The sequence below is a fragment of the Eschrichtius robustus genome, chromosome 6 (genome assembly GCF_028021215.1).
Source record: "Eschrichtius robustus isolate mEscRob2 chromosome 6, mEscRob2.pri, whole genome shotgun sequence".
In the NCBI taxonomy this organism is placed as follows: Eukaryota; Metazoa; Chordata; class Mammalia; order Artiodactyla; family Eschrichtiidae; genus Eschrichtius; species Eschrichtius robustus.
Genome location: NC_090829.1, coordinates 79,708,173 through 79,722,958, shown reverse-complemented (window position 1 = coordinate 79,722,958; position 14,786 = coordinate 79,708,173). Strand labels below are relative to the sequence as shown.

Below are 14,786 nucleotides of genomic sequence, written 5' to 3'. Positions count from 1 at the left end.
ATCCCTATTCTGTTGCATTGATCTATTTGTCTATCTTTCTCCACATTGTTTTGATCATTTTAGCTTTATAGTAAATCTTGAAGTCCCAGTACTTTCAGCCCTCCCATTTTGTTCTTCAGTATTCTGTTGGCTATGCTAGATATTTTGCCTTTCCATATAAACTTTAAAAATCAGTTTGTTGGTATCCACAAAATCCCAAATTTGATTGGGATTGCATTGAATCTATAGACTACATTGGGAAAACTGACATCTTGACAATATTGAGTCTAACTATCCGTGAACATGAAACATCTCTCCATTTATTAATTCTTTGATTTCATTCATCAGAGTTTTTTAGTTTTACTCCTGTAGATCTCGTACATATTCAGTAGACTTATACCTAAGTATTTCATTTTTTTGGATGCTAATGTAAATGGTATTGTGTTTCAATTTCAAATTCCACTTAGTTTTTGCTGGTATATAGGAAATAAATTGACTTTTGTATATTAGCAATGTATCCTGCAACCTTGCTATAATCACTTCTTAGTTCCAGAAGATTTTTGTCAATGCTTTTGGATTTTCTACATAGGTGATTATGTTATCTATGGATGGATAGTTTTATTTCTTCCTTCCCAATCTGTATACCTTTTATTTCATATTTTTGTCTTATTTCATTAGCTAGAACTTCAGTACAATGTTGAAAAACTGTAGTGAGAGGTGACAGCCTGGCCTTGTTCCTAATCTTAGTGGGAAAGATTTGAGTTTCTCACCATTAAGAACCATATTACCTATAGGATTTTTGGTAGGTATTATCAAGTTAACAAAGTTCCCATCTATTTCTGTTAGTGAACCAAACTTGGGTACACTTGCCTGTGTGCAGTAAAGTCAATCTGCTGATACCAGGTTTTTGTCAAGAAAAGTACAGCATTTATTGCAAAGCACCCAATGTGGGGCCAAGCAAGGAGAATGGGCAGCTCATGCTCAAAAGACCTGAACTCCCCATTGGCTTTTAGGCCTTTTAAAGACAGTGTGAGGGAGAGGGTTGCACAGTATGTGATCAGCTTGTGCTCAGTTCTCTGGCTGGTTGACGGTGACATAACAGGGTGATGTTTCTAAAATCTCAATCATCAACTTTCTGGTTCCAACTAGTCTGGGGTCTACATGCTGGTTGTCAGCCTGCAGTTAACTTCTTCCACCTGGTGGGGGTTTTTTAGTATCTGCAAAACAACTCAAGGATATGGCTCCAAATATTATCTATAGCTCTTGTGGAGGAGCTAAGTGTCCTCATGTTGTTTTATGGCTAACTAATATTATTTTGTCTTGCTTGGCTGTTTTCCTTTGTTCCTGTATTTTCTCACTTCTTTAATTAAAGTTGCTCTTTGGAACTTGGCAAAGGCCTAGGAGGCAAAACCTTCTTCTACAAACAAGAGGCAGGGGACACAGTGGGGTGTCTCTCTGAGAAGGCCTTTCAAGGTCCTGCTCAGTTTCATTCTAGTTTACTGAGAGTTTTTGTCATGAATGGGTGTTGGATTTTGTCACATGCTTTTTATGCATCTATTTATATGATGATGTGGTTTTTCTTTTTTAGCCTATTGATGTGATGGATTGTATCAATTGGTTTTTGAATGTTGAACCAGCCTTGCACACTTGGGATAAATTGCACTTAGTCATGGTGTAGAATTCTTTTTACTACACTCTCTTTCTTCTTATATCCATTTTCATTAAATACCTTTTTCCATCGCTTCACTTTCGGTCTGTGTCTTTAGCCCTGAAATGAATCTCTTATAGACAGCGTATTGTGGGCTCTTGTTTTATTATCCAATCTGCCACTCTATGCCTTTTGATTGGAATGTTTAGTGCATTGACATTTAAGGTAATTTTTGATGATTGCCATTTTAAACCTTGTTTTCCAGTTGATTTTGTGTTTCTTCTTTCTTCCTTTCTTTTAGTTTTTGTCTTTCCTTTTATGGTTTGATAATTTTCTTTTTTATTATGCTTGTGTTCTTTTTGGTTTTTGTGAATCTATTTTATGTTTTTGATTTGTGGTTACAGTGTTTTTCAAGTGTATTAACCCATTACTATATCTACCTGCTTTAGACTCGTAGTAATATAGGCTCAAACACATTTTAAAAAAAAATCTCCATTTTCTTACACCCCTCCTCAACATTTTATGATTTTGATGTACTGTTTTACATCTTCATGTTTATCCTTTTGCTATTCATTGTAGTTATCATCACTTTCAAAATTTTTTTTTTATTTTTAAAATTTATGTACTGGCTTTTTAAAGTGATTTGCTTTCCAACTGTGATTTTCTCTTTCCTATAGACTCTTGCTTCTTTTCTGTTTAGATAAGTCCTTTCAATAGTTTTATTGGGTTAGATTTAATATTGCTGTATTCCTTTAGTTTTTGCTTATCTGAGAAATTCTTTCTCTCTCCTTCTGTTCTAAATGATAATCTTGCTGGATAGCGTATCCTAGGTTGCAGGTTTTTCCCTTCTAGGGCTTTGAATATATCTTGCCACTCCCCTCTGGTCTGTGTTTCTGTAGAGAAATCAGATGATAGCCTTATGGGGGTTCCCTTGTAACTGACTCTTTGTTTTTCTCTTGCTGCCTTTGGAATCCTCTCTTTAACTATAACTTTTGCCATTTTAATTATAATATATCTTGGTGTAGGTCTATTTGGGTTCATCTTTTTTGGGACCCTCTGTACTTCTTGTACCTAGATATAATTTCCTTCTTTAGATTTGGGAAGTTTTCAGCCAATGTATTTGTAACTTCTTCAAATACATTTTCAATCCGCTTTTCTCTTTCTTCTCCTTCTGGGATCCCTATTATGTGTAAATTTGTTTGCTTTATATTATCCCATAGGTCTTGTATGTTGCTTTCATTTTGGGTTTTTTTCATTTGTCTTTCTGTCTGTTGTTCTGACTGGGTGATTTCCATTCTAATCTTCCAGATGACTTATTCGTTCTTCTGAATTATGTAGTTTGGTACTTATTGCTTTAGCTCAGCAAATTAGTTTTCTAATTTTAATTGGCTCCTCTTTATAGTTTCTAGTTCCTTGTTACAGTGGTCTGCATTTCTATTAATAGCCTTTCTTAATTCCTTCAGTATTTTTATTACGTCCTTTTTGAACTCAGGATCTGGTAGACTGGAGAGATCTGTTTAATTGTTTTTTCATTCAGGGGATTTCGCTTGTTCTTTTAATTGGAAGTGGTTCCTCTGTTTCTTCATTTTATATTTCTGCGACTACGAATTTAGGAGAAACAGTTATCTACTGTGGTCTTGAAGGGCTGTTTTTATGTGGGACCGTCCCTGTGTAGCCTGTGTGAGTCTAATATTTTTGGTTAGAGGGCTGTTTTTAGTATGGATGCCTTCCTTGGCTTTCCTCAGTGTGTGCTGCCTGTTATCCTCTTGATGTGGGGTGTGGCTGGTGTTGTGATGATCAGAGCCTGCACTGGACGTTGAGCGGGGCCTCCTTTTTGCTCTGTGGTTTACACAGCCCTGTTGGGGGTAGGGTCTGCTCCCCAACTGTTGGAGTAGACGCTCCCTGATCTGTTTCTAAGCTGTGGTGTGAGGTAGGTGGGACTGAAACACTTCCACTGGAAGAAGAGCCACTGAGTGTTCCTCCACAGGAGCTGTCTATTGGGAAGTACGCTCTGTGGTCTAGCCCATTACCTGTTGTGTGGGCTCACAAAGTATACTGTTGTTGGCACTACCCTTGGCCCTGCCTCAGCCTTGAGAATGCAAGCAATCATCCCAGATGTCCCTCAGGCGCTGTGCTCACCAGTCCACCAGCATAGATATGCTGGCACAGATCCACTGAAATCAGGCACTGGGACCCGCTGAGACCTATGGAGTCAACCCACACCTTGACCCTGCCTCTGCGTGTTCTGGCAGCTGCTAATGCTGGATCCACCCAGCCACGGGAGTACCAGTAGTCTGCTCGAATGTTCCGTAGGCACTGAGCTTACAAAGGAGATGATGGCATAAATCCTCAAAAGCCACCAGGACACTGCTCAAATTTCAGTCCCGCTTCCAAAGTTGTGCAGTTCCTGAGGATCAGCACAGATTTCAGCCTTGCCTCTGAGTGTGGACAGCCCATGGTGCTTGTGTACTCCCAGAGCTCACAGAGGCAGAGCTGTGCCCACTGCAAGCATGTTTTGGTGGGGCTGCACCCTTCCCTTCTTGCACGCACTAACAATGGGGCTTCAATGGCAGACTCGGACTCTGTCCTGCGTACCCCCAGTTGCAGCCTAGGGCACACTCCAGCCCCTTCAGGCTGAAATAGGTAATTATGTTCCATCTTTTACCCTTGATTTTAGTAATTTAAGTCTTTTATCTCTGTCTGTCTGTCTCTTTTCTGGTCAGTTTAGCTAAAGGATTGTCAATTTTCTTGATCTTTTTAGAGAATCAAATTTCAGTTTAGTTGATTTTCTGTATTTTTCTCTTTTCTATGTCATTAATTTCTGCTCAAATCTTTATTATTTCCTGCTTTCTTTTTGCTTCAGGTTCAGGTTGTGCTTTTATTCTGTGACTTAAGGTGAATGGTTAGGTTAGTGATTTCATATATTCTTTTTTAATATAGCTGCTCGTAGGTATAAATTTCCCTCTCTGCTCTGCTTAGGCTTCATCTCAGAAGTTTTGATATGTTGTATCATACATTGTTCTACAATTGTTGAACAATGTTGTGAACATTGTTCATTGTATGAACAGTGTTGTAGCATACATTGTTCTACAATATTTTTAGTATTTTTCTTTGACCCATTTGTTATTTAGTCAAGGGTATATATTATATATATATATATGTGTGCGTGTATATATATATATATATATATATACAAACTCACATATATATGTATAAAATTTGTTACATTAGCCTTTTTGCTTCTTATTTGTGGTTCTCTTCCTTTGTTCTCATGGACTCAGGTTACCATTTGGTGTCATTTTCTTCCTCCAGTGTAACCTTGTTCCCATACACCTTCTTTGTGTTATTATTTTCAAATATATTATATATCCCATATTACAATTATATACATATTACTTTTTACATTGCTTCTTAAACCAGTTAAGATTGGAGAGGAAATATACAATTATACTGTCTTTTATAATTATCTACATTAATTACTTTTCCTTGTACTCTTTTTTTGTGTGGGTAGATTCGTATTACTCTCTTTCAGCCTGAAGAACTTAAGTATTTTTTTGAAAGGGAGCTCTGCTAGCAACACATTCTGTCAGTTTTTGTTATCTGGAAACATCTTTATTTCACCTCCATTTTTGAAAGATAATTTTGATGAACTTTGATTCTTGGTTGACAGGTTTTTTTTTTTTCCCCAGTACATTAAGTATGTCATTCCACTACCTTTTAGCTTCATTGTTTTTGGTAAGAAAGTCAGCTATTAATCTTATTGGGGCTCCCTTGTATACAATGAATCATTTTCCTCTTGCTGCTTTCAATACTTTTTTTTTGCTTTTAGCATTTTTACCTTGATGTGCCTGGGAGTAGATTTCTTTGATTTTATCCTACATGGAGTTTACTGAGCTTCTTAGATGTATAAATAATGCTTTTCAAAAAATTTAGAACATTTTCAACCAATATTTCTGTGAATGTTTTTCTCCTCCTTTCTCTCCGCTCCTTCCAGTACTCTCAAGACGCACATGTTGGTGTGATTAATAGTATCCCACTTTTCTTTGAGACTGTTCACTTTTCTTCAGTTTTTCCTGCACAGTTGTGATTATCTTCTCCTTGTTTTCCATTATCAGTATCTTACATCCTCAAAATTTCTTTATTAAATAAATCCATATTAATATTTCTGAGACATTGCTTTACACATATTATTTCCCAACTTGAAAGCTTCCAATGACTCTCCCTTGTCTATTACTGCAAATCAGTTTTATAGATTGCTATTGTATGGCTCTTTTGTACCTCATCAGCCTTTTTGCACTCTTCTTCTACATTAATCTTTTAATCTGCCCAATTTGGCTTATCCATTATTCTCTCAACATACTAGGCACATTCTGCCTTCATGTCTTTTCTTATGCTCTCCTAGCCAACTTCTATCTTTTAATGCTTAATCTAGCTTCTAGGAAGTCTTCTGTGAAAATCTAGATAAGTCTTCTATTGTAAAAGGAAGCCACAGTTTTATTCTCAACTCCTGCAACACTTCATGTCTATCACTTGTTTATGGTACCTCATGTTGTCATTTTCAAAAATTGTTTTGTTCAGTTTAGTAAATTTTAAGCTTTTTGGTAGTCAGTTATTTCTTTGCATCCTCCCACTTAATACAGTACTCTGAACATAAGGAAAAGCAATAAATGCAGTTGTTGATAATGTTGTTTTATGCAACATGACATTTAAGCATATTTCAATTACTGACAGGCAATGAATATAACCAAAACAGAAAGGTTGGGCTTCCTTGGTGGTCCAGTGGTTGAGAGTCTGCCTGCTAATGCAGGGGACACGGGTTCGAGCCCTGGTCTGGGAGGATCCCACATGCCACGGAGCAACTGGGCCCGTGGGCCACAACTACTGAGTCTGCGCGTCTGGAGCCCGTGCTCCACAACAGGAGAGGCCGCGATAGTGAGAGGCCCACGCACTGCGATGAAGAGTGGCCCCTGCTTGCCGCAACTAGAGAAAGCCCTCGCACAGAAACGAAAACCCAACATAGCCAAAAATAAATAAATAAATAAATAAAATTAAAAACAAAAAAAAACCAGAAAGGCTTCACCCCCAAATTAATTATTAGAGTTGGAAATTGAAGTAAAACATTAATTAATTAAACAATTATTCTTTTCTACTAAAATCAGTGCATGATAGTGATGTTTATTGATTGAAAAATAGTAGTTGGTCCCATATATATAAACAACTGCAAATATACTGTTTTGGTCAACTAATGGTTTGGCAATTATTAGAGAAGCTCTGGATAGAAAAATCATCAACTGAGAAGAATGGGTCTCTTTGCTGACTCTGTCACTTCCTTCAGTTCTCTCTATTTCCATTCATTATCAAAACTAGTAAGCACCAACCAGATGTTCCTCCCTTTAAGACCACTGTTCAGAGTGAGTCCCTGAGCCAAAGTTGTCTTTTTGTAATGATCTATATTTAATATCAGCAATTCTTTTTCATATGTAATATATTTAACGTCAGCAGTTCTTTTTCACATATAATATAGATACTTTTAATCCTGTTTTACAATGTGAATGATATTGACCAATATTTTATTATTGGGTTGCTTCTTTAGTTGACATAAGATAAAAGAAAGAGAAGGCAATTTCAGAAAGCATGCCATGGAGCAGATAAGGTGTATTCTAAGCTGATAGTCCGTTAAGCAAATTGGATAAAATTGTCCTGACGTCCTAGTTGGATTTGGCTTTGCCATTCTGAAGCTATTCTAAAGTTTTAACTTATATGCATGTAAACATCTCTCTACATAATAGGTTTCTGTGTCCATAAACAGCTGTGGCAATACAAGAATAAATAGGGTACTTATTAAAATAACAAACATATCTTGAAAAACAGATGAATTTTATCAAAATGAGACGTAGAATTATAAGTAAAATCATAACTAGAAAGATAAGTATGTTATAGGCAGAAGTATCTTTATTTCCATTTTCAACTCTTCTTGATCTTTCATTCAGACTCTTATGGAGTCTAAACAACATAATCCTTCCCTTATAAGAAACTATTATTTTTGTTTTATGCAAATAGAGTACATCATTAAAATTTTTAAAAATCATGAAATATACCATCAGTGTTCATTGTCTAATGGACTTTCCTTTAAATAAATTTGATGAAAATGCAAAGATTTTCATAAGTTTTAAATGGCAAATCTTTCTGCATAAGAAAGGGATTTGCTTGTTTTATAGGTAAAATTTTCAGCCTAGTATGGATTTTCATTATACATTTCATTATGCTGATAAGTATGTATGTGTGTGTCTTCAATTCTGAAGTTGTTTATCTTGAAACTTAAATAATTAAAATAACTTTATATGATACTAGATTTATACATGGAGAATGTGAAGCAATACAAATATGATGTTTACAAATAGCTTTATTGTTTATATAACAGTCAATTATTAGGGCTCAACAAATTGTTTATAAATTTAACAAATATGTTAGGATGCGTAGAAATGTGTTTATCATATTATGAAAAACACATAATTACATTTAAAAAATATTCCTTTAATCAAGCTTTTAAAATTCTCATGGGTTAGTAGAATTTAAATCATATTTAATAAAATCCTTTTTCTTTCTTTAGGAAAAACTCAAAGAGAAGGAAGAAAATCTGAATCTTGCAAACCAATTCTTAAAGTAGAGTACAAAACCTGTAGAAACAGGTATGCATTTTTACTTTGGGAGTTATGGGAAAGTATGTAAGAAACAGAGACAAGAAATTCAGATAACCTTTAATGTTTATATATTGTTTAAAGTTTTACATAATTATATTAACTGGCTGAATCTTCTTCATTGATAATAACAGATTTCTTATTGTTCAATTGGCAAATGTATGATGTCAACGTTATTATAAATAGCAACTCTTAATTATTTTAAAATTTATATGAATATTCAGATGAGTATTATATACATTAATTTTAACAATGTAGGGCTTTTTGGCCATGCAATTACAAGCAGCAGTCATTCAACATTATTAAACAGCAGAAGCTATGTACCTGTTGGTATTACACATGAATTAAATACATAACCAAGTCTCTGTACTTTAGGATCTTACATTCTGAAGTTGGAAAGATTATAGTTAGTTGGGAAGGTAAACATTTATGTATATTGGCATAATACAATAGTGCTAAATTTTAAGATATAGAAAATTAAATAAAAAATAATATTTAATAGAAATTTATCTTGTATATACAGCAGCCATATCCTATGCATCAGCAATGTTCTTTATACTTACAGTAATTATTAGTGGCAATACTCTCATCTAGAATTACCATAATTACAAATCTTGCCTAGACCTTAGTTTTATTTTAAGTCTAAATTGGATAATTCTACTTTATATTACTTAAATGTTCACACTAGAATATTTTCCTGTTGTCACAGGTGCATTTAATGTTTGCTTATAGCTGCTCTTCTCAAGGTATAGTAGATAGATGGATCAATACCTCTTTAGCCCAGCCTAATGTTACTATGTATAACTAGTAAAAATGATCATGGTTTTATTACTAGTGTAACTAAAGTATTAAAACACTTAAAATTTAATCATTATGGTTGAAAATTTTTACATATATTCTTTTCCTTCTTAAAACAGTGTTTATAACTTAAACTTTGCTTGAGTCTTCAGGCTCAATGTTATTTACATCAATTGTTATACAGTGTTGCACTTCAAGGACTATTGAAGCAGTTGAGCACTTCACACTTATCAACTGTTCCTAGCAGCTTGTGGTTTCTTTTTTTTTTTTTTTTTTTTCTTTTCATTTATTTATTTGTTTTTGAAAGTTTTTCTCTATCCTTCAGTTTTGGGCTATTGGGACTTCTAATTTCCATTGTGTTATCCACTAGTATCTAGCCTTTTATTTGCTATAGACTAAGAAATTTGAAACCCTAGTTTGTAAAATGAGAATAAAGAGGTTCATGTGAAGGCGTGAGAGGTTTTTCCCTGATAAAGTACATGATCCATGGACTTTATGACATTTATTTTGTTATATATAAATGTATTTTTTATGAGGTGCTCAACAATATGTAGCTTAATTCAATTAAAACAAAATGTATTAAGTTATTACTGCATAATATGCATTGTGCAATTTGTTTGGCACACTAAAATAGAAATTACTGCCTGCTTTTGAACCTGTTATGGTCTAGTACCAGAAGTAAGTCCATGAACTCGTGGTTTCTATACAACATGTGAGGTGCTTTTATAGAGACATGCTATGAGAGCACAGCAAAAGGACAGCTAACCCTCCCTAAAGGGAGTAGGGAGGACAACAGTGAAGAGAGAAATCACTGAAATTCTTCTTAGGAAAGGAGATGCCTGAGATGGGATTTAAGGGATGGAAGATAGGATGGTGCCAGATGAAGGGAGAAAAGGGTAAACATGAAGAAAATGTACTTCAGAAATCAAGAATTCAAGGCAAAGCAGTTTAAAATAATGATTAAGATCATTGCGGCACTATTTACAATAGCCAGGACATGGAAGCAACCTAAATGTCCATCGACAGATGAATGGATAAAGAAGATATGGCACATAAATACAATGGAATATTACTCAGCCATAAAAAGGAACGAAATTGAGTTATTTGTAATGAGGTGGATGGACCTAGAGTCTGTCATACAGAGTGAAGTAAGTCAGAAAGAGAAAAACAAATACCATATGCTAACGCACATATATGGAATCTAAAAAATGGTACCGATGAACCTAGTGGCAGGTCAGGAATAAAGATGCAGACATAGAGAACGGACTTGAGGACACAGCAGGGAAAGGGGAAGCTGGGACGAAGTGAGAGAGTAGCACTGACATATATACACTACCAAATGTAAAATGGAAGGCTAGTGGGACGCTGCTGCATAGCACAGGGAGATCAGCTCGATGCTTTGTGACGACCTAGAGGGGTGGGATAGGGAGGGTGGGAGGGAGGCTCAAGAGGGAGGGGACATGGGGATATATGTATACATATAGTTGTTTCACTTTGTTGTACAGCAGAAACTAACACAACATTGTAAAGCAGTTATACTCCGATAAAGATATATATTTAAAAAAAAAGATCATTGGCTTATGGAGTAAGACAGCTGTGTGACCTTGAAAATTTTAATTAACTCTTTTAAAATTTAATTTTCTCATCAACAATACCTATCTCACTGTGATGATTGGGAGGATTAAATTGAGTTATGCATAAAGTTTGTAACATCATAAATTTGATGAGAGGCACATAGTGGATTTCTTAATAAAAAAAGTTATTACTATCGTCATCAAAGCCATGTTATTTCACACTGTTAATATTTTTCAACTGATTCTAAATTGATTTGTTCTAGTAATTGGTAGCTCAACTTTGTATAGAAGTAATTCTTCAGATTTCTAATGTGAAATAATTATGTATTACTAATCATAATTACTATCATCCCACTTACTATGCACTGTAGTACATTGTGTCAATTTGTTGTGATTACAACTGTATTAGAAAAGCCTCTTCTAGAAACAGTGGATCCACAGCTCAGAACAAAAGGAGACTACAAGAACAGAGGGGCACTGAAGTTGAGTCCTGAAAGGTGTTGCCACAGCAAAATGGGCCATAGTCTGGAGGTGGAAATAGATAGCTATATTTCCGTTCCATCTAGTATACAGCAAATATTTTGTGAAGTCAAAAATTGGGATAGCTGTAGCAGGAGCAGGAACTTTAAGAAGAGCCTTACCATATATGCTGCAGCCTTACCTATGCTGCATAGGTAACAGATGTAAAGGGTATGTTTTCTGTTTAATTTTATCTTAAACTAGCCATTCACAAACTTGCTTTACATTTCTAGGGATAAACAACCATTCTGCTCAGGAATCATTGGTCCCCAGTCATCAATTTGCTTACTGAGACTCCAATCACAATGGCCTCAAGGCTTAATAATTTTATCCTTTAAAAAAAAAAAAGGAATAATGATCTCTTTACTTGCTATCACTAGCATTATCAGGTTCTCTGTAGTTAATAAAAATTACCTTCTGCTAGTTTTTTAATCCCTTCCTGTTGTGGTCACCTACAGATAAGACTTCATGGGTAGTTAAGTTCTCCAAGCTTTAGTATACCCATCTATAAAGTGGGAATAATAGTAGTAGTTCTCTCATTGGGAGGATTAAATACAATAATGCATGTAAAGTTCTTCACACAATACCTGGCACATCATAATACTCAACAAATGTTATTTTAACATGTATTACATTATGTTACACAATTTATTATTTAATCCTGTTGCTTTCATTGAGACAAAAATGCTCAGTGCTTTTCATTATATTTTATCTATTTTACAAATTATACAATAAAGTAGACTTTTTTTCTTTTGGTGTACAGTTCTGTGGATTTGTAACACATGTATAGATTCCTGAAATTGACACCACAATAAGAATACAGAAAATTTCCATATCCACTAAATTCTCTCATACTATCCCCTTACAGTCACACCTTTCCCCACACCTAACCCCTGGCAACCAGTGGTCTGTACTCTGTCACTATAGTTTCGCCTTTTTGAGATGTCATATAAGTGTAATTACATATTATGTAACCGTTGATCCTAGCTTCTTTTCCGCAACATAATGCCTTTGAGATTTATCTAAGTTGTTATCAATAATATTTAATTGTTATTAATGTTTTCTTTATGTATGAAGACATTATCAATTATATGGTTATTTCTTAATCCATCTGATAAATCTCTCAAGACACACTTGTATTAATTAGTAAAGGAGGCAGTTTCATGTGGTATAGCATTTACCAAATTGTATCCCTTTAATCGCTGATTGTATTCATGGAAAAAAAGGAATCTGTAATCAAATAAATTTGAGAAATATGAAAAGTTCTGGGTTACTTAAATAAACTGGATTCTTTACTATACAATTTTTCAGAATATTTAATATATGGCATGAATTATAAAATTTCAGAAGGGAGATATATATACTTTGCAAGTGTTTGTCAAATTATTTATTTATTTATCTACTTATTTATTTATTTTTGTAGAACACCTATTAAGGTGTATTCCACAGTTTGAGAACTATTAGACTAGAAATGAAAAACACTCACTAGCTGCTTGACCCTGAACAAGTTATTTAACCTGCATTAAGCCCAGACTCCTTATCTATGAAATTGAGCTAATAGTACTTTTCTCATCAGGATTGAGGATTACGAGATTGTGAGGATTACGTAAAACTTCTTTATATATACACAGAGCACAATATATGCCACATGGTAAACATTCAGTAAATTGTAACTATTTATTACTTCAGGCAGTATAGACCACAATTTAGGAGAATAGGCTTTGAAGGCTGATAGATCTCAGTTTTCTTTTGGGTTTTTCTGCTTAATTGTTATTTAACCTCATTAATAAAATGAGAACAATACTTCTGAGGATTTAATGTGATAATTAAATGTCTAATGCAATTATCCATGACTGGTTCCCTGAGCATTTTCCTGAGGAAATAGCTTTTTATTCAATCATTCAGTAATTTACAGAAAAGTGCATATATATCAACAGTTACTTCAGACCCAGGGTTTTGTGATGCAAAGTCATAATAAGAGCAGAAAAGATTGTGCCTCCTTTGAATACTAGAAAAGACATTTTCCAATGTGCTTACAAATGAGGGAGAGTAAATTGCTTCTTATCCTATGTTTAGATTAGTACTAGGAGATGAGAGTAAATTCACCCACTTTTACATGGGAAAAATAGATATTTATGCCCTTTATTAATATTTGGAGCAGATAGTTAAGCTCAATATTTATGAAAAGATATTATGTTCTCCAAGTCATGAACTTTGTTGCAAAACAAAGCAGCAGAGGTGCAAAAGCCCATACTCATTTCATTAAAAATGATTTTTAAGTCTGGAGGTGTCTTCTAAATAATCTAAGTACCATGAATTTCATAGAAAAAAACAAACTTGCTTCTTAAAACCACCATTAGTAGGTTGGTGCTAATTAATATGTCTAATTACTGGGGCAAAACTAATTCTTTTTTAGCTTACAACTCAAATATTTATGTGAAAATATTAAGACAGAACTTTAAATAAAAATTAGTGAAGGCATTTTATATGTAGGTTTTGATGGGAACTTTTTTTTTTTTTTTTTTTTTAAAATAGTTGAAACAGAAGGAAGGGTCCGTGCAAATGCTCCAGTTTTTTTTTTTAAATTTTATTTATTTATTTATTTTTGGCTGTGTTGGGTCTTCGTTTCTGTGGGAGGGCTTTCTCCAGTTGTGGCAAGCGGGGGCCACTCCTCATTGCGGTGCGCGGGCCTCGTACTATCGTGGCCTCTCTTGTTGTGGAGCACAGGCTCCAGACGAGCAGGCTCAGTAATTGTGGCTCACGGGCCCAGTTGCTCCGCGGCATGTGGGATCCTCCCAGACCAGGGCTCGAACCCGTGTCACCTGCATTGGCAGGCAGACTCTCAACCACTGCGCCACCAGGGAAGCCCGGAACTTTCTAAAAAGGTTTTTTGTTGTTATTACGTAGCCAGCATAAGATAGCAAATGTCCCTTTGATAATGTTTGGTACTATGTACGATACAAAATGGAAAAGAAAGGGAAATCTTACGGAGTGAGTTCTAGAAACAAGTAGATTCTTCAGTTTAGTAGATGGATAGAAGTGAATTATTTAGAGAAACATATGTTCTCAAGGAATTTGGTACAATAAAAGTGTTTAGTTCCTTTAAAAAATTTTTGGAGAATATTTTCAGTTTTGTCTTATTGAAAAATACTTCATGTCAACACACATTTTCTTTTATATACATATACTAGAGATACAGATATTTGAGAAAAGAAAAATGAAAAATTTTGAAGATATTTCGTAACTTTCTGACAGCTATGATATTTTATGGTCATTTCAACCCCACTCTATTATCTAACTGTAACTTGCAGTTAACAGAAATGAAAAAATTTGTTCAAAGTTAGTTTTACAAGCTAAATAGAACTGGCTGACCCTAGGTAAAGTTGAGAAGAAGGTCACATTTACTTTTGGTGAATCATTTTCCCCTTACATATTAGTTTTCTCCATCTGTTTGTCATAACCCTTTCCCACAGAAACTCTATTATGTAGACTTTTCATGTTACCTTCTACCATTCTGGGCTTGCCACTGTCACATTTCATTTCATGTTGAAATTTGCCTGTATTTCTTAG

The 14,786-nt window shown here is 34.6% G+C and overlaps 1 protein-coding gene across 3 annotated transcripts in view; it reads left to right on the top strand.

Moving 5' to 3' along the window:
• Positions 1-14,786, top strand: part of STXBP5L (syntaxin binding protein 5L) — a 359,862-nt gene that overhangs the window by 194,430 nt on the left and 150,646 nt on the right. For all 3 annotated transcript variants that reach the window (XM_068546656.1, XM_068546655.1, XM_068546657.1), the window contains exon 9: positions 8,238-8,316. In XM_068546656.1, coding sequence (XP_068402757.1) covers positions 8,238-8,316 — 79 coding nt within the window. The remainder of the gene's footprint in view (positions 1-8,237; positions 8,317-14,786) is intronic.